This window comes from Hemibagrus wyckioides, linkage group LG15, assembly GCF_019097595.1.
Source record: "Hemibagrus wyckioides isolate EC202008001 linkage group LG15, SWU_Hwy_1.0, whole genome shotgun sequence".
Taxonomy (NCBI): Eukaryota; Metazoa; Chordata; class Actinopteri; order Siluriformes; family Bagridae; genus Hemibagrus; species Hemibagrus wyckioides.
Window position 1 is genome coordinate 5,068,692 of NC_080724.1, and position 20,171 is coordinate 5,088,862.

The 20,171-nt window shown below is 40.0% G+C and overlaps 1 protein-coding gene across 2 annotated transcripts in view; it reads left to right on the plus strand.

Moving 5' to 3' along the window:
* The window catches only part of soga1 (suppressor of glucose, autophagy associated 1), a 43,061-nt gene extending 31,076 nt beyond the window's left edge, over positions 1-11,985 (plus strand). The window contains exons 7-14 of one of the 2 annotated variants that reach the window (XM_058409569.1): positions 597-734; positions 1,345-1,575; positions 4,209-4,352; positions 4,472-4,642; positions 6,439-6,699; positions 7,209-7,267; positions 7,380-8,832; positions 9,354-11,985. In XM_058409569.1, the coding sequence (XP_058265552.1) occupies positions 597-734; positions 1,345-1,575; positions 4,209-4,352; positions 4,472-4,642; positions 6,439-6,699; positions 7,209-7,267; positions 7,380-8,832; positions 9,354-9,506 (2,610 nt within the window). In that variant the 3' untranslated portion in view covers positions 9,507-11,985. The remainder of the gene's footprint in view (positions 1-596; positions 735-1,344; positions 1,576-4,208; positions 4,353-4,471; positions 4,643-6,438; positions 6,700-7,208; positions 7,268-7,379; positions 8,833-9,353) is intronic. The other variant, XM_058409570.1, reaches the window with a different exon arrangement.
* The last annotated feature ends 8,186 nt before the right edge of the window (positions 11,986-20,171 follow it).

The following is a 20,171-nucleotide window of genomic DNA, read 5'->3' on the forward strand; positions in this document are numbered from 1 at the left end:
ATACTTTATTTATTGATCCCATGAGGTAAATTCTTGTTGTCACCTGAAGTGTTTGTTCATAGAAGCTAGTAAGCATCACACAATTGTAATTTACTTTCTATTTCCCATGACTGTACCTGAAGCTGTCTTTATGCTGCCAAAATAATTATGTATTGTGTTTAATTATGTATAATTATGTATAAAAGCTCCCAGATAGAACAAAATTGACAAATTTTGTCAAGAGAGCTCTGAACCATCAAGACATGGACTTCACAAGACCACTGAAAGTGTGCTGATACCGTATCTGGCACCAAAACTTGCTTAAATCCTAGAAGTTGTGAGGTGGGGCTTCTTGAACTCATGTACATTTTCCTCAAACCATTCCTGAACATGTTTTGCAGTGTGGCAGGGAGCATTATCCAACTGAAAGAGGCTACTGCTATTAGGAAATAGTGTTGCCTTGAAGGGGTGTACTTTCTGGAGCAATGTTTGTATGATATTTAGTCCTCAGTAGTACTAAATCACGATGGAGTTTCTCTCAGAGCAAAAACAGTTGTTCAGTCTCTCTTCTACATAGTCATGGGTCTGTGTTAAAGAAGCTTTGTTTCCCTCTGTAGCTTCTGGAGCAGGTTTGTGAGCTTCAGGATCAGTTGTGTGAGGCAAAAGAGAAGGCTAAGAAAACTCAGGAGGAGCTGGCACTGGAGAATCAAGCTCACCGTGATTACACACAATCCTACTCCCAGAAACTCTTTCAGGTAATACTAATGCACAAGATGCCACATACCTGAGCATCACTAGGCATACTGAAAAGACAACGTTATTCCTGGAATTAATAAATCATTTCTTGGATTCATTAAAAAAAAAAAATTGCTATACAAAACAATAACGTTTTACATTGGAAAATTTTAGCATAGCAAACTGTGCATGCTACCACAGTTTTATAAATTAGGAGATCTGACTGATCAGACATACATAAAGTACTCTGCAGAGTTCATCTGAATGTTCAAAAATGGTGTGACTCTCTAACACAGCATTCTTCATGTCATGGTTATTTCACGGATCACTCACACCTTTTTTGTTATTCGTCATTAGCACTCCTATTTAAGTTCTGGTTTCTGTGTCTTTCTTTGTCAAGCTTGTGTTCCAATGCTGTGTGTGTTGTGTGTGCCACAGCTCTTTTTGCCTTGTATTCATAGTTTATGTATGCATTTTTTCACAGTTTTAGGTGTTAGTGTGTGTGCTGTACTTTATGAAATAAATTTATATGCAGATGGATCTGGCTTTGCATCCCAAACCCTGACACTTTACAGGTGTTAACTGATTTTCCATCTCTTCCTCTTACCTTCCCTGTCTGCTTATTTTCAGCTGCAGGAGGAGCACAAGAAGGTGCTGGTGCAACGGGATTTTCAGCTGCAAAGCATGAACCTGCAAACACGGCTGCAGCAGAAGTTCTGGAGCCAGGAGAAGAACGTCTTGGTGCAGGAGTCCCAGCAGCTTAAGCAGATCCTACTGCTGGTCAGCCTCAAGCTACGATGGCTGCTGAAGCAGTGGAGGCTTGGCAAGAAGTTTGATGCAGAGGGCAAAGACATGTTGCAGGTACCAAGAGACATTTAATACAATAATTGTCTATACTAAGAGGCACAGAAGGATTGGGTTTGTTGCCACCTCACAGCTCCAAGGTCATGAATCAGCATTTTACTGTGTTTTATATGGATTTTTTGGGTTCTTTCCACTTGCACAAACATGCCAGTAAGTGGAATGTGTAATGTGTGTATTGACTAATATGGCATATATTAAACACGTATTGGCCTGCAGCCTGACAGGTTTGGTAGTTTGTAGTTTCTGGAGGTAATTTAAGGTTTCCGTTTTCATTTTTATGTGTACCTCTGAAAGTATTGGAACAGCAAGGACAATTCTTGCTAAAATGGGTTTAAGATCAAGAGATGTAATAGTATATAGCAATTTCAGCTTTCAATTTATGATATTTATATCTACATGTGTTAAACAATTTAGAACATGGCAACTATGCTGGCAGACCACCATATTTTTTACCAAAGCAAAAGAATAAAAACAGATTTTCTTAAAGTAAAGAACACTTAATATATGTAACTCTGGGTATGATTCTTTTCTAGGCTTTTACCTCAGCCTCTTTCAGTTGGTTGTTTTAAAGTGTTTCTCCCTTCAGTCTCCTTTCAGGAGATTAAATGCATGCTCAGTTGGATTAAGGGCTGGTGTTTGATCCATCAAATCTAAAATCCTCCATTAAGCAGTATGTTTTATTTCATAGTCTTCCTGCATGATGAAGTTACTCAATTTATGCATTTCTCTATAAATTGGCAGACTGAGTGTTACTGTAGACTTCAACAGAGTCTTTAGAAGCAGCAGTGTAAGCCCAAGCCATGACTCTAGCTCCACCATGCTTAACCATCAGGCTTATGTTTTTGAAACATGCGTAGATACTTTCTTTTTCCACAATTCCGCCTTTCCATCAATCTTGCTTTGAGAACTTTTCTGGCTCATCTCTGTATTTATCTGAGAATTTGAATTCTTTCTGATTCTTCCTATTAATGAGAGGTTTACATCTTGTGATATGGCCTCTATAGTTTTGTTTTCATATTCTTGCATTGGCCAGGCCCAGTGCTTGTGCATTGGTTCTGACTGATTTGCCCTTTTTTCTCACCTTTAAAATGGTTTGCTTTTTTCCCATAGATAGCTCTCTGATCTTCATCTTGGTTTATCCTTAAGACATTCAGTACTGTTGTTTAAACATTCAAGCTAACAGATCACAACTGAGCAACATTTCCCATCAGTCACATGTTCTAAAAATACTTGAAAAATGGGTAGGTTTAACAAGTTTCCAAATTGCTTAACAAATCTAGATGCAAATATCAGTTAGTGAAAGAGGAAATTCTAATCTATAATCTTAGGCTATATCAACATTAGTTCAGATAGATTTAAGCTCATTTTGAAAATGCTATTTGTACATTGTAGAGTGGACGGCTTATAATATACTCATATATGTTGATAAAAAACAATGTCAGTATTTTAATAATGTAATGCAGTCATGTGACCCATTCAGCTCAAAACAAACAAGATGGTGGACGATCTTACGTTGCAGTTGTATTTGCTGTATTTCTTTCGCTATGATTCCCAGTGAACATTTTTACTAACCTACCAAATAAATTGTCCTTGCCGTTTAAATCATTTCAGAGGGAGCTGCACGTATGCTAAGTTAAGTGTAAGTGTGAAAATATTCAACAGCATAATCTTAGTGGTCTGCAAATAAGGGTTGGACCTGTTTGCAACCTTCTCTGAATATCAATTAAATGAGCAACATACACTTTAACACACACACACACACAGACTACCTTACTTATACTGCTAAACTCTTGAATCCTCTCATAAAGACATCCACTCCTACACACAACACATCTGAAGACACTCAGTAACATCTGTACATTATTCTGGCTACAACCTTGGGGCAGCTTCCTAAAAAGGTTTAAGTTGGGAATCCTTTCTGCTAAGGAAACCCTGTAGTAGGGCTGGTTAAACTTTTTATGGCTTATCAGAGAAACAATCAACAACCCTTAGGGGTTTCAAATTGAATGTTTGTTATTTCTAGAGGTGTGGGTATTGTATCGTGCAATAATGATTTCTAAAGTGATCTTGAGGTCTACATTCTGGTGGCTGTTAGATCTGATTGGCTGTTGGCCAAGCGGCTGTTAGTGTAACAGCATGGGTATGAGAAGCTGTCAGTGGTAGTAGTGTATTGATGTGTAGCTCAGTAATACAGCCTTGGGAAAAAGGCAGTAGGCAAACAAAATAGCACATCTGGTTGTGTATAGGTCAAATATAAAAGCAGCAAATAAAAATGCAAGACCAAAGAGCACATCTAGTGTTAAGCACAGGTTGGTGAAGGGTTATGTAACAGTGAATAGAATTTTATATACATTTATAGAAACTTTATTTACAAATACATCTGCAGTGAGTAACAGTCACTGTATTCATTAATTCATGATTCGAACATTTCCATGTTTATACCTTTTCTAATGTTTGAGAAATTGCACTTCTAGATAATCATTGAGCAGCGATCAGCTGCCCATGAACCACTTGGCTTTCCAGGATGTAGCCTATTGTTTAAACAATGCATTTACCACAATATTTGAAAACAGGCTTAGTCTGATAATACAGTCAGTTCACGTGCAAATGAAAGTATGTTGCCTCTACAGATTAACAGCATTAAGGAGCTTCACCTTCCTCTGGAGGACGATGGCCTTGCCCCTCACCATGGAGACAATAAGACAGCAGCCTCCAAGGAACAGCAACCAAGTCCCACAAAGAAAGATCGCAGCCTTCCTGAGAATAACCTTCAGGTATGTTAATCAGGTTTGACCAACTGGATGCACAGACAATACAAGCTGAAACCGTGAATGCAAATTCAATTTTATGATAAAACATCTCAAATATTTCTCACTGTCCTCTACACTACCAGCAGGCTAGTGGTTTGAGTGCGACTTTGTCTGACCTGAAGGTGGCTCTTCAGGATCTGAGCATCGAGCTGCGAGAGGAGCGTCAGAGCTCCCAGGAGCTAACACAGCAGTTTGCCCGAGCTAAGGCCTCCTGGGAGGTGGAGCGCACTGAGCTCAAAAGTCTCATAACCCAGGTACTGGTTTAATAACTGTTTCATTCACTGAAATACAGAGTTTTAGTTTAGCCTCTTGTGTGCCCCTTACTGAACATGAAGGTTAATATATTTAAAAGGTTGTTTGTCATAGAGCTAAGGCTAATGATCTACTTGAGACATTTTGTCATTGTTGCTGACAGCCATTATTATGACTTTTGCATTAATTTGGCTATGGTGAATTAATGGCCGTCTATTTCATAAAGCCTGTAGGCAAAGTGTTGATGAACAGGATGTGGCCAAGCTGCCAGTGAACCATGAGCAAACATAATTTAGTGAATGTTTGGTTTTAATTGCATCCCTAATTACATTTTAAACTGCAAGTGAACCATGGTTAGAAATCATACGGCTCAATCACACACACAATAGACAATATAGACATGACAGACATGTCCACAGGAATGTGGATGGAAACCAGAGATTCCTCAATTTAGAGGTGCCACAATTTAGCCTTCATGATTGTCAGATGTACATGTGTTTATATTTGTAAGCTTGTAGTCTGAGTAAACCATGATGAGGACAGTTAGCGCATAGGCTGGAAGGCTCACCAGGCTTGCCTCGCTATAGTCGCCATTACTGGGGCTACATTTTATATCTATATTCTGGACATTCTAGACATCATAGTTAATGGTTATACATGAAAATGTTAATGTAATCCAGAGAGATCTTGGTCTAAGCTTGGTGAAATGCTGATGTATAGTATATTTTTATTAAGATGGTAAGAAACAGCAGATGTTAGTTGATACGGGAGATCTTTGGATGGAGCATGGACTCTCTTTGGTTTCCCTTTTCCTGCCACTCCTTATCCTCCATCCATACTCCTTTTGTTCTGTGGTGTGTGTACAAGTAAATGAAAAACAGGGCAATAGTGGAGTGAATGAGATGTTTTAGATTTTATATATGGTGTCTCAGACTCTAATAACAAAGCTGGTCATTAAATCCATCTTATGAAGTATTAAAGTAGAGATACAGCATGTTAGTAGAGATACAGCATGTTATATTGATATTGTTGTTAAAGGGATTTAATGGACATTAAATTCAGTAATATGCTGAGATCTTATTGATATTGCAAATGCAAAGCCATTTTTATTTCTTTCTGATTGCCCACATCTGGTGTCATTGGACAGATTTTCTGTGATCTGAAATCTCAGTGCTCTTTTCCAAATTATCCTGTTAAACTTTTGTGCCACAGTGTGTGGCACATCCTGCAGCTGGGCCTGTTAGAAAAGTGAGTGCCAAGCACTTCAGCAGCACTGGCACCATGGCATTGTTCCACTAGCCGCTCCGCTACTCCACCCTATGTCTGGCTTTTTTCCCATAGTTCTTAGTAAAAACACAGGTTTTGGAGAAAGGAGCATGAGTTTGGAATGGGGTTGGTTTCCACAATAAAGCCCATTAGTCTTTGTTTGCAGGAATATGACAAAATCCACTCACACCTGACTCTAATTATGTAATTATCATATGGGTTGCCAGGTTTCTCTGGTACTTTATATGGCAGGAACTTGCTGTGGTGCGTGACTAATAATCTTCCCGGAAGGCCTAGGTTTTAATAAAATTTAATTCATGATGAGATAAAAAAGTGTGAGTAGCAGCTTTTCCTTTGCTCAGCTTGAGAAACCACAAAAAGGAATTAGAGACACAAAGAAACAATGACTAGGTTTTGAATATCTTGATTTAATTAAGCTTTAATAATATTTTTAATAGTTTTAATAATAATTTGTTGTGTTTGCTCAGCACTTTTGCACCGTCATGGTTTTATTTCTCCATACTCTTTCCAGCTGGAGGGGAAGGCAGGGAAGACGTCTGCAGCTGGTACTGACGTGGATCCTCCAGATCTGAAAGTAGCTCTAAAGAGGGAGTGTGAGGAACACCAGCACCTGCTGGCAGACTCCTATGCTGCAGTAATGGATCTGACCAAGCAGTTACAGATAAGTGAGAGAAACTGGAGCAGGGAGAAACTGGAGCTTCTGGAACATTTCAATCAGGAGAGGAGCCAATGGGAGCAGAGGCTCCATGATGCCCAGAGCAAGGGCACACAGGTCAGAGGTCACACTCATGTCACTGGTCAAAACAGTTAATAATTAAGGGTTCATTAGGATGCCTTGACTTATCGAAAAATGTATTATCTATTATTTAACATTATCATTACATTAACATCCTGGTTGAACACTTCCAAAGATTACTCACAGATTGTTGTCCTGTTGCATCATTTACATGTGGGGTCCATGTTGCTTCTTGATGCTGGTGTTAATACCAGAAATTCTGCCCAGAATTGCTTATAAGAGAACAAATATCTAAACTTTACCATTGGTGCTTTCAAAATGTTTATGCTGTTTGTCTGTTTAGTGTATATTAACAGAAAGATTAACACATACTCATGTACCTGTTAAGCAAACTTCTTCTGTGGGAATTTACTTATTCACCATCCCCATGAATAAATTAAGAGAGTGCCCTATGAGGCAGTAATATAACAGTGTGATCTGTGTATGACTGACAAATTAAAATGCTCTAAAAAAGCAAGCTCAAACAAAATATGTTCCTTTTTCAGTCTCCCAGTGGCAAGGGAATGTCTACAGATGCTAACACAAATGAAACAACATTGCAAAGGTAATATTATTTATAATTTGTGACCCTGTGATACATTATAGTTCTCATTTTCAGCATCAGATTTTCATCTGTTTTCTTCTTTCATCTGTTCAAACCTGCTCCTTTTCTGCAGAACCCAACTGATTTCCTCCTTGTCAGACCTTGAGAGTTTGCTGGATGTCACAGCTTTTCTTCCAGATCATGAGGTCAATGGAATTGCTGAGGTAAAGGCTGGGAAGCACCAGTTTAATGATCTTGTAACCCGCACAGACCTGAATGACCTCAACCAGAAGAACTGGAAGTATCTGAGTAGTGAGTCAGCTTCTCTGGAGAAGGCTGAGCCTTTTAAAACCTGGGACTGCCCTAGCACAGCCATTCCAGAGCTACAGCTGAGTATGGAGCATGTGCAAAGGAGTTACACTGCCCCAGACAAAACAGGTATCCGAATATACTATAGCCCTCCAGCTGTCAGGAGGATGGAAAGGAAGGTCAAGGATCTGAGCTTAAATGATACCCAACAGGGACTCAGATTTTTCAGTGCAACTAACTCAGACCAAGCAATACTGCCTCCAACATCACAAACTTCAACTTCACACTTGTCGTCCTCATATGAGCAATGGCTAAGCTCACTATCCCAGCAGCACAGAGACCTACTCGATGGCAGGACGGGCAGCTCAGGCGCCCTCCACACCCTTGAAATTTCTGCAAATCTGAGTGATGACATGAAGGAGATGACCAACTGTGTGCGGCAGGCCATTCGTTCTAGCTCACTTGAGAGGAAATCCAGCAAAGATGCAGGAAGTCAGACTGTGGGCTTCACCAGCACAGGAACACAGACAGCTAAATTTGTCAGCGTGGGACTGCAGACGGAAAGTCCAGCCTCCTCAGCGTCCCGAGGAGCAGGATTTAATGGGAAGGTGTGGTCTCCACGCCCATCCACCTCACTCACTTCAGCACGATCACGCCAGATCTCCTCGTCACTGGAGAAGGTGCACGGCCGCATTGACCGACCCTGCTGCTCACCAAAATATGGCTCACCCAAGCTCACAAGAAGGGTCTCTGCCTCATCCTCATCTTCTAAGCTGGAGACATCTTCCACCTCCTCGAGAGATAGGAGCATGTGGAATCTGCCAAACCGTAGCATTGCCCAGAGCGGATCTGCATGGGCTCGGTCCACCACAACCCGTGATAGTCCTGTACTTAGTGGCCTCAATGATGGTCTGTCCAGTCTCTTCAGTGTTGTGGAGCACACCTCCAGCATGGAGTCACTTTGGAGGGGTGACACATGCCCTGGAAGACAAGCTGCTGGCAAGCCCTCTTGCCCCAGTGTTGGCATTAGCCTTGGTGATCCCAGCACTCAGAAGTATGGCATTGTGCAGGAGTTCTTCCAAAATGTGTGTGGGCGGACTGTGCCAGGAGAGAAGACTGGAGCCATAGATGAGCCCAAGCCTGAGTGTCTCACTGGTGCTCTGATGGGAACAGACAGTGTCACTAAGATTGTCAATAGAAGATTCATGAAACAGACATTGCGGGATGAAGTGGTTGTCAGTGGGAAGGAGTCTACTGCAAGCGCCAGTAGCCCAGAGGTGAGGGTTGACAAAATTTCACCATCTTCAAAATAATTTGTGAAATTATTACCATAAACACATAATATATTTATTTTGCTTATGCTGCTAGTCCACTGGATTATCACTAAACTAGAACCATCCATATTTAAAAGTGCAGCAGTTCATGAAAGTGATATCATTTGGAGTGGATAATGTTGAGTTTTACATTAATTAGTCTTCTCATGCGTAAATTGAAACACTAAAATAGTAAAATAAAAAATGATCAAAGAATATTAAACACATAGCAAAGCTTCAGTATTTCAGCCTGTAGCTTTACTATAGCATAAACAAATACATGCTTCATGCTTGTACTTGGGGTCAAATAAAATGGACGTTAGCGGATGTGTAGGGAATAACAACTGATTTGTGATATAATGCAACTGAGTATTTAGCTCCCATGTCTGCTTAGGAGCTAAGTTTGCTCTAGGAGCCAGTGAGTTTAATTCAATGTTAATTTGTTTAAAAGGTTAATGTAAATTTGTAATGTAATTTCTTCCTAGGATTCATCTTGTGATTGCAAATCACAGTCTCCAACCTCTTGTTTTGCTCGCTCCTCCCGGTCCACGGTTCGCCACACCCACAGCCAGTGCAAACACCGTGTGCAGGAGACTGCCTTGGGAAATGAGGAGAGATTGGATGTCAGCAATGAGTGAAGGAAATGAGGCCACGCCTTCTATCACTGCTTTAAAACAAACACACTCAGATACTGCCACACATACAAATGTGTAAATGCATTGCCATGTATAAACTTGCACATAAACAAGCACACAAAGCCACAGTAGAATACATGTCTGGGCATTTCCAAGAACCTGTGATTAGCACAAGGACTGATGCCAAGAAATATCTCTCAGCCAGCCTGACCTCCCTTTTATGGTCACCATTCTATACACCTTCAACCAGCAGGACAGCTCAAGTCTGCCATCTTAATGAACTGACCATTGGACAACCATGGGATCAAGCTTCTGTGTATAATAGGGGTTGAAATGCAGTGTAACAAGTAAAATGTAAACATGTAGAATTAAGTTAAAACCTGACAGCGATTACCTGTGTATTAAGCTGCCCAAATCCCATTTGGATGTAATGTATTTACATATTTACTTGCTAAAGATTTAGATAATAAAGGCCTCAAGCAGACATCTACAGCCTTTATTTTCATCCCCATAATCACAAACAAAAATAGCTCTGTTGTTTAAATCTCACAGTTCATCAGTCTCATCCATCCTGTTACACTGGGGAGCTTCTTTAAAATCATTACTTCTATTTTTGCTGTAATACTGTAATATGACTAATATGTGTGTGACAGACTGAAAGTGAGAACACATGATCCAGTTTACTGTTTATGTTTGACCATTAGAAAAGGCACTGGTTAGCAAAGGGTTTTCTAAGATAACAATTTTATAAATGGAGATAGCTGAAAGCTAATGTGTGCGTGTCACTCCTCACGGTGATTACCTGGGAATGTCATTGTCATTGGATCTCTCCTCTACCCATCAGTCTAGAGTCTGTTAACAACATTAACTATTATAAAGCCATGACAGGAGTTTCTTTCTTATGTGTTAGCCGGGTGTACATTTTACATATTGGACGCACTATTTTCCCACCTTAAATTATGTATTTATAACTGTCTATGATTAGAATGGTGCTACACAAAATAAAATCTTGATCATATTTTATGTTATTTTCAGAGCAGTGACTCTTTAGCTGAATGTGATAAAATAGTTCATGTTTAAATCGAGTTGACTGCTAAATGATGCAGTCAGCATTAAACACTGTATGAGGTGTAGAATGATAACCTTGAAAACATCAGACTTTTAGCAGTGCTCTTTCTATATACCCACACAGTTTTGCTCTAGCCCTCCACTTCTTCACAAGTATATGCACACACACACACATGCAGAGAATAGAGCTTCGCTAAATAGCAAGCCAGTATGGTCAGGTTCCTTTGTATGTGTCCTGCCACTTTCTGCCTCAGCTCTTTAATAAATAGGGCATTAATGGTGAGCCACATTTCTTTATTGCCGTTACCTATGGTACTGTCCACAGTGTCTGCCATAAAATGTCATTACCAGTCTGTTAAGACTTCAGTACACCTCATGCATTATACATACCTCTTGCTGCTACCTCCTTTCTGCATTTTCAGTGTAACTACTCCAATTCATTCTTTCTTGAAGGTCTCAAGTGTGCCTTTGTATCTTTTCAATGAAATTCATATGTTTCTTTGCTATTAGTCAGTGAGGAGCTGCGTGCAGTGAGAACACTGGGATAATTTGCAGTGGACTCAATAAACACATGTATTTCATTTTTAACTTAAAGCCCAGTGTATACAAACTCTGGTGGCAGCCATGACCCACTGAACAATTTCCCAATTCTGAGTTTGGTCATAACTATTCCTCATTGCAGCCACAAATCATTTGCCTCAGTGTGCATTGTGTATGTTGATGAGCTCGGTCTAAATGATCCCTAAAATGCACATAGACTCATGGGGGAGGACTCCAGCTCAACTGCCCTGCCTACCATACAGACATGAACTCCAGCCAAGCCTTATCTACAGGCTACTTCAAAGCAAATCTAATGGAACAACTTCCACTCGTATAATTTGAGTAAATTACTTCCAAACAATTACATAAACTACAGATTCTTGGTTCACAAGGACACAAGAACTGATTCATCTCAAACAAGTCCTTAATCATCTCCTCTTATCATTCCACATCCACCTCCCATAACATCTAGCAATACCTAAATGACATAGTAGCTTAATACCATTTTCTAAATTATTGAGAATGCATGTATATTTTGTTTTTTTTTCCCTCTTTGTAAACATTTATTAAATAAAATTAGTGAGAAAAAAAAACAGTCTTTAATATTGTAACCTTAAACATACTGTACATATACAATTTATACTCTTTCTATCTTAGTCTAGAAAAAACTTTGGAATGTCTCTGCTGAAGTGGCTTGAATTTCAGAGCTCATATCCTCCCCTTCGAGAAAACAAGAACTTCTTTTTTTGTGTGTAAGTAGCTCCATTTCCGGGAAGAGAATATGCCACAATAAAACTGGCTGAAATTGTTTTAGCCTGGAAGAAGGATAGGTTTGGTTGTTGCCTCGAATGAAACTTTCCTGTTTGTTACAATTCACAAATAAATGTTTGTTGAAAAAATGTCTCTGTTTGGATGTCAGGGTTTTTTCTAATTATTATTATTTGACCTTATCTTTTATTACTAGCATAAATCGTCTTGCATCAAATCAAATATATGTCACATACAAATAATTATTTTTTAATATTAACTTTTTTTAACTTTTAATTGCTGGTAATATAATTTGTAATAACAAAATCTCAAATTCTCAAAATCTTTTAAGCTTGGCCTTTTTTCATAATGGTGTACATTTAGCAGTCTCCCTTACAGGCCCAGATGTTGTTCTAGTGGCTGATTTGAGCAGCTGCAGGCAGACATGATGAAATAGCGTGCAACACGTGCTGACAGATGAGGGTGACGGAACTAGGGAAAAGAGGAAGGTTAGATTCATAAGAATAAGCAGACTAGAGCAGCAAGAAGCATGTCTAGAGGTAGTCTCGGTCTGTGGTGCAAGAAGACACAGTAGTCTTAGTCTGATCTCAAGATTCATTTCAGTTCACCACTGATCACCTGCCAGCCTGCATAAGATGAAGCATCAAATTTATAATGATAATAATTTACAATTATGATAATAATTAAACCATTGTGTGTATATAGAGCTCGTATATAGAGCATTGTTTAACACTAGCAGTGTGTGTGTATGTGTGTGTGTGTGTGTGTGTGTGTGAGAGAGAGAGAGGGAGAGAGAGAGAGAGAGTGAGAGAGAGAGAGAGAAAGAGATATCATGGGTAGGGAGGAGGAGCATGGATTCACTTCCTGGGAACATCCGCGATTCTTCCATGAGACATTTTTTCCTCTGACTCATTTTCCCTTTTTCCCCCTCAAATATAAACAAGTTTATATTTAAATCTCCGCATGTGCATCACAGGATGTGACCAAACTCTGATTACATTCAAAACCCCATCATTGCTACAAAATGGGACCGGAAAGAGGTGATTTTCAGCTCTGCATCAGAAAGCAGTAGAGGGAGGAGAGATAAAGAGGAAAAAGAAATTTGATCATTTAGCAGAAATCTGCAACTGAGTGTGTATGTGTAGTAGTAGTAGTAGTAGTAACAACTTATATATAAACTCTACACTAAAGTTATAATGCAGTGTGCTCCAAAGAGAAACTTAATATTCTAATATTTCAAACCACAACACACAGAGAACTCACAAGGGGCTAAACCTCAAGTCAAGTCAAGAAGCTTTTATTGTCATTTCAACCATATAAAGCTGACACAGTACATAGTGAGAGGAAAAAACCTTTCTCCAGGACCATGGTGCTACATAAACAACACAGAGCTAAGGACTGAGAGTAAGCCTAGCCACATAAAGTGCATCATGTGCAACCTAGTGCAAACAGTGCGAGACAAAAGATATTACAGGACAGATACACAAAATAGCGCCGACCAGTGTACATTCTGGATTTTTATACAGTACATTGTGCAAAAGTAAGAGGATTGTAAACAAAGAAGGCTCTTGTAAACATACACAGATCAGCCATAAGATTCTGAGCACCGACAGGTAAAGGGTATTAGGCAGCAAGTGAACATTTTGTCCTCAAAGTTGATGTGTTAGAAGCAGGAAAAATGGGTAAAAAGGATTTGAGCAAGTTTGATGAAGGGCCAAATTGTGATGGCTAGACGGCTGGATAAGAACATCTCCAAAACTGCAGTTCTTGTGGGGTGTTCCCGGTCTGCAGTGGTCAGTATCTATCAAAAGTGGTCCAAGGAAGGAACAGTGGTGAACCACGACAGGGTTATGGGCGACCAAGGCTCATTGATGCAGGTGGGGAGTGAAGGCTGGCCCGTGTGATCCGATCCAACAGACGAGCTACTGTTGCTCAAATTGCTGAAGAAGTTAATGCTGGTTCTGATAGAAAGGTGTCAGAATACACAGTGCATGGTGGATCAGGGCTGTTTTGGGAACAAAAGAGGGACCATTAGGCAGGTGGTCATAATGTTATACCTGGTCATTGTATATAGACATATAATAGCAGCAGTTGGTGGCAGTATTGAAATGTGGTGTGCAAAAACAGCAAATGAATGTGCAAGTTAGGTGGTAATATGGGTGGTGCTGTAAACATTGATGTATATTGAATGATTGTTCAAGTGTGTGTGTGTGTGTGTGTGTGTGTATGTGTATGTATGTGAGTTCGATACAGTTCAGTTCTGGGTGTTGAGGAGGGCCCAAATGGCTTGGAACTTTTTTCCAGATAGCAGAAGGGTGAAGAGTGTGTAGGAGAGGTGTGTGGGGTCATCGAAAATCGGGGACGATGGTAGTGGGGACGATGGTAGTAGTCTTGAGGCGCATTGGAACAATGGCGCTGCTCAGGGAAATGTTGAAGATTCCATGAGCACATGCCATGTTGTCTTGACCAGCCAACTTCTGAGAGTTAACCCTACATAGAGTTCTCCTCGCTTCAATATGGGTGACTTCCACCACAATGTTGGAAGTATGCAATTGTACAGGATGACTTTGTATGCTGTAGCATGACAGTTTCCCTTCACTGGAACTAAGGGACTTAAACCTTTCAGCATGACAATGCCAGACATGGTTCACCATGGTTGTAGTGGAAGAACTTTAGTAACCTGCACAGACCCCAAAACTCATCTGCAGTGAACACGTTTGGGATGAACTGGGGCACCGACTGCACCCCAGGCCTCTTTGCCTGACATCATTGTCTGACACTGTCTATAGTTAAATGCTGTACAAATAAATAGAATTGAATTGAATTAATGCTCTTGTGGCTGAATGGGTTTGTTCACAGGATCGTTCTAATATCCAGTGGGAAGCATTATAGAAAATATGTATAATGTAATGTATAGTATGTATGTAGTCTATGAATAAAATGTAATAATGCAGTAGCTGCTTGTTTTTGTGCATTACAGAGACTGACTTATTACGTTGTGGTAATAGAATATTTCTTTGTGCCTTTGTGGTGATGCAAATTAAATTGTGTGTGTGTGTGTGTGTGTTATGGGAGTTACAGCAATTTTTAATTACTCTGGCATGCTATATCATGCTAAACATCACAAGACCATCAAGTGAATGTGCTAAACAGCCTAGCCAGCAGCACAAATTAAAAATGAAATGGAGTGCAAAAATAAACCTGTGTAAATATCGCTTCACTTTCACTCGTTTCAATGCTACGGCCAAGTTTTAAATGAAAGGAAGGGTGTGCATTTCCTGTGGGCCCCAGTAACAACATTAACATGTTGATTAGCATTAATGTCAAACACAAACTTGAATGCTTTTTAAATGCTGAATAGAACGGCACAGCTACTAAGCAAAGCCTGATTCAACTGTAGGCTGTTAAGATCAGACTGAACATCCAAGGGCCTTTTTTTCAGCTTAAAGGTCAATAGTTAGCATTTAGCCTTTTTTTTGTGAAAGATGAAAAAGGGGCAAGGCAGAGGATGGAAAACAATATGAGATATAAAGATTTTGAAAAGCACAGAGCTTCAGTTAAAAGCTTCAGTTAGAAGAAGAAGGTCCATGAGTTATCTAAAGACCATCAGGTCATAAGAAAAGGGGAGAGATGTAAAATAAAAAGCGAATAACTCAAAGAATTTTTAAAAGAAACAGTCTTACTGTACACAGTTTCATAAAATACACTGTATATTCATCTGTGCAGGCACACAAGAACTATGGACATTTGTTTAAGAATAAGCACATCAAATATGTTTAGAGATGAATTTTTTGTGGTGTTTGTATAGGTTTGTAGGTATTTCGTGTCTTGTCGAGTATAAGCTACATCTAGCATTTTATGCACATATCAGGTGACAGCGCCTAGGGTAAGAGAAACTGAGAAATGTCAAAGGAAAGATTTACCCCCCCAAAAAAATCGAGCTAATTCCTGCGAAACCTTCATCAGTCAGTTTGTAGAGTAAATTGAAGGTCTCCTGTCAAATCTCTCTGCCCAATATTAGGAGGAGGAACCAGGCAGACCAAGGTCTGTTCAGGGCCACAAGTGACAATCATGATGTCTAGGAATCTATGGCCTCATTGCGGAAATATGGCAGCCAGATTGCCTAAGATAGTCAGTAGCTGTATATGTTATATACTTCTATATTTGTATGTGCTCTTCAAGATCATAAACCTCATGTGTTAAAGAGAAGATCTGGTGTTGAGAGGGAGCTGTTTGGGAAATAGTCCCCAATCTCTGGGTATTTCACAATACTGGAAAGTACCCCGTCATCCAGAATTTGGATTGAATCTAAATATTTGAGTAGTGCAGGTAATCTTTCTCCTTTTATTATACACTGATTATTGTCTAGCTCAGAGATACACTATGTTGGCAAAAGTTTTGGGACATCTGTATTTACATGCACACGAATTTAATATGGAGTTGGCCCGCTCTTCGCAGATATAACAGCTCTAACTCTTCTGGGGAGGCTTTCCACAAGGTTTAGGAGTGTGTTTATGGGAATTTTTGACCATTCCTCTAGAAGCGTATTTGTCAGGTCAGGCACTGATGTTGGACGAGAAAGTCTGGCTCGCTCTAATTCATCCCAAAGGTGTTCTATCAGGTTGAGGTCAGGACTCTGTGCAGGCCAGACAAGTTCCTCCACACCAAACTTGCTCATCCATGTCTTTATGGACCTTGCTTTGTGCACTGATGCACAGTCATGTTGGAACAGGAAGGGGTCATCCCCAAATGTCTTGGTATGCTGAGTTCCTTTCAGTGAAATTAAGCGGCCGAGCCCAACCCCTGAAAAACAACACTTGAATTCAATGATTTAGAGGGGTGTCCCAAAACTTTTGGCAATATAGTGTATCTGAAGGATGAAAACAATCCTGTTGTAAGCTTAGTGATTCTGTCTCCCTCGTACACTTCCCTTAACCAAGGTGCAATTGACTGCAAATTAGTTTTAGATTAGTAAGTATTAAGATAAAATGACTTCTAACCTAAAGCTAAGTCAACAATTACACTATTTAAACACGAACATTTTTGTTGTTGTTGTTTTTTACTGTGGTCTTTCGCAGTGTGAAGTGAACAGCTTACAGGCCAAGACTGTGGCTGTGATATTCAGTAGAGTGAAATGCAGGACAGAAGAAAGCTGAACATACTTTTTTTTTATTTATCAGAGGTGAAGGCATTTTAGGTCACAAGCTTCACACATTTGGCATAAACTTGACAGTGATTGGTGTTGTTTGTGTACACCAGACTCACACAAACACATTTTATGAGTCAAGCTTAATTACCATGTGTGAAAATCTTGAAATTACGTGCAAATAAGAAGCTAAATATAGTAGAAGGAAAAGGAAATGTGTGCATTTACGTAAAAATTGGTGCATTGGTGTTTCAAATTTAATACATATGGCTAAAAACGGATATTTAAATTTGGGGTCATTAACTGAATGAATGAATTTAATTAAAGTCAGATTCCGACACACTTCTGATGATAAGCATAAATCATAGCTAAAACCTTATTATGTCATCCCCGATATTGTTTTTCCTCCATGATATCCTAATCGGTTATTTTGAAAAGACCAGTGATAGCTCACCTAATTCATAATTCAACACTGCCGCCCATGGATGGGCCTCTCAAATAACCGAACCAAAGCACAATCCCTCTAGTCTCCTTTTCTATCCCTCTCTCTCTGTTTCCATGGAAACTGTTGTCAACGTGGAGAGAGCAACGTGGCCGGATGTTGTAATTGATATTTCCCAGAATACAATGCTGCTGATGGAGGGAGCTCCCCCTGGGTGGTTCAGCATAACAATGAGTTCCATGAGTTGAGACTCATAGTAATCATCATTGGTTACCCTGTGAACCCCTACACATGGCTTTATTTTTTTTATTTATGAACTTCAAGATCATACATTATTCCCTGTTTTCAGTTGTACATGTTGAGTGTTATGTTTGACTTTGGATCTACATGGCTGCTATGTATATATATATTAATATATTCATCTTATATATTATCATTCATAATATATGAATACTATATATGTTCTAAGGCTAAACTGCCAGTACACCACTAAAATCTAGTATATGATGCTGTTACTGTTACTGTTACACCTCTATTCTGTTTCTGTTAATTTTTGTTATTTGTTTGCTTCCATTTTCATGTGTTCCTGTCTCCATCCCTGTATTGTCATTACTGTTTCCCTCATATGTTACAATTAAGTTCACCTGTTTTCAGTTTTGCTCTTGATGTATGTCTCCATTTAAATGCTTGTGTGTGTTGTTCTTGTTGTGTTTGTGTCCACAGACCCGGTACCTAGTCTAGCCCATGATTCTGTTTTTGCCACATTGATTATCCACAGCCTGTTTTTGAAGCTGACCTGCTGTCTTACATTCGATTTACCTGTTTGTTTATTTTTAAGTTAAATAACGTTAAGCCCACATGCACCTGTGTCAGCCTGCTTCTCTTCCATGCCACTCTGACCCTACCATCGACTGACTACATCTGCGTCCGGTAGTAGTCTGCCCTCAAACCCTGGGGGCCCTTTGGCGAAGGCCTGCTACTTGGTTTCATTCAACAGGCCCAGTTCTATTGTGAGAGCATGGCAGAACCCAAGCCCAACAAGGAACAGTGCCCAGGGTTTTAAGGCTGTAGGACAGGCTGTGTTTGCACCCTCTGTTCAGGTTGGTACACCACATATTGCCCTAGGTAGAGACAAGATTACTGTTCCTTAGAGTGATTTGCACTCCAGAGTGCATGAGAGGGAAGCAGGCTGAGCCACGGGGAACCTGCACTCCAGTCTCTCACCCAAGGTTGTGGAGACTACGTTGAACTTTCGCCTTTGGTGTAATCAGCATAGTCAGAATCTAGTTCACTGCCCTGTTACTACGGTGCTAGAGTTCGTGCAGACCCCCAGGTAGGACCTCTTAGTTGTCCTGGAGGGGCTGCTATAAGCACCCTTTGATAAAGTGGCCACCAAGCAACACCTTGTGCTGGGTAGTGGTGGGTATCTCCTAGGCCTTCGAGGTGCACTGTGTGGCTTCGCCTCTAGGGATTAAGGCACACTCCTTTATCACCTTGTCCAGCACTCTGGCTAGGGGCATTCCCCTCCAGGATATTTGTGCTGTGGCGGGTTGGTTCTCTTCTCACACCCATATCATGATTTATAACACTCCTGGATCCTGCGTCTTACAGGACTAATAGTGCTCTGCCCCTGGCTCGTTCGTGTCCTTTCATTACCTCCAAGACAGTCATCTCCTGCTGTGAGGTGAGGTTAGTATTGGTGTTCCCATATCGTCAGCCATGATGCAGCGTTGAGTTCCTGCAAAACTACATCATGTTATATATGTAACCCAGTTCCCTAAGAAGGGAAAGAGACGCTGCATTGCTTGCCACACTCCAGGCATCCACTCGCACTTCCTTTACAACAAGTAGAAGCTGGAATTATGTGACATACATGCCCTTCAGACACAACTTTCGCAAAGAAGCGTTCCCATAGCATTGCCATGATGCAGTGTCTCATTCCCTTCTCAGGGAACCGGGTTACATATGTAACCTGGTGTAGTTTTCCTGGCTTTGACAGTTCACTGGGACTCATTGATTAGCTCTGCAAAATGAGAATTCAATAACATCTTCATAGTCATAGGAACAAAGTGCCTCTTGAATCACATTACCAGTACTGTATATGAGACTATCCATAGTTATTGTCAAAGTGCAACATATTTGGAGGTACTTTGAGCAGATCTTCAGATCTTGACAGCTGTGAATTTTGTCCATTAGTTATGGCCTGACGTGTCTATAACAAAACAATTATGTTATTTAACCTGTTTTAAATTCCACTACTATCCCCATGCATTGGGGTTTTAATGTGGGTGGGGCAAAATGTTTAATTGCATAAAATGTAATGTATTGTATCTGTTATTGCCCAGTGGAATATTCTTCTGTCACATGGCATTTTAAAGATGTAAACTAAAGGGAGACAGTGTGGCGAAGTAGTCCAGTTCCTATTGTAAATTAAGCAAACATGGCTACACCCATCAGATAAGCATACCCAGTCACACTTAAATCCCCACCATGTTCATGGAAAAAAAGGGAGCACCAGTATCTTTCCTGGAGCAAACCAAGCATTTGATATTTGAAACATTTTCAGTATATTTTAGTATTTCAAAGCTGACAATTAAAGTTGGCTATTTTCATTTTGTGTGAAAGATTAAGAGAAACACATTACATAGATGAGCAGTCTTGGTAGCATTTTGGAGTGAGGGAATTGAGATACACACATGCTATA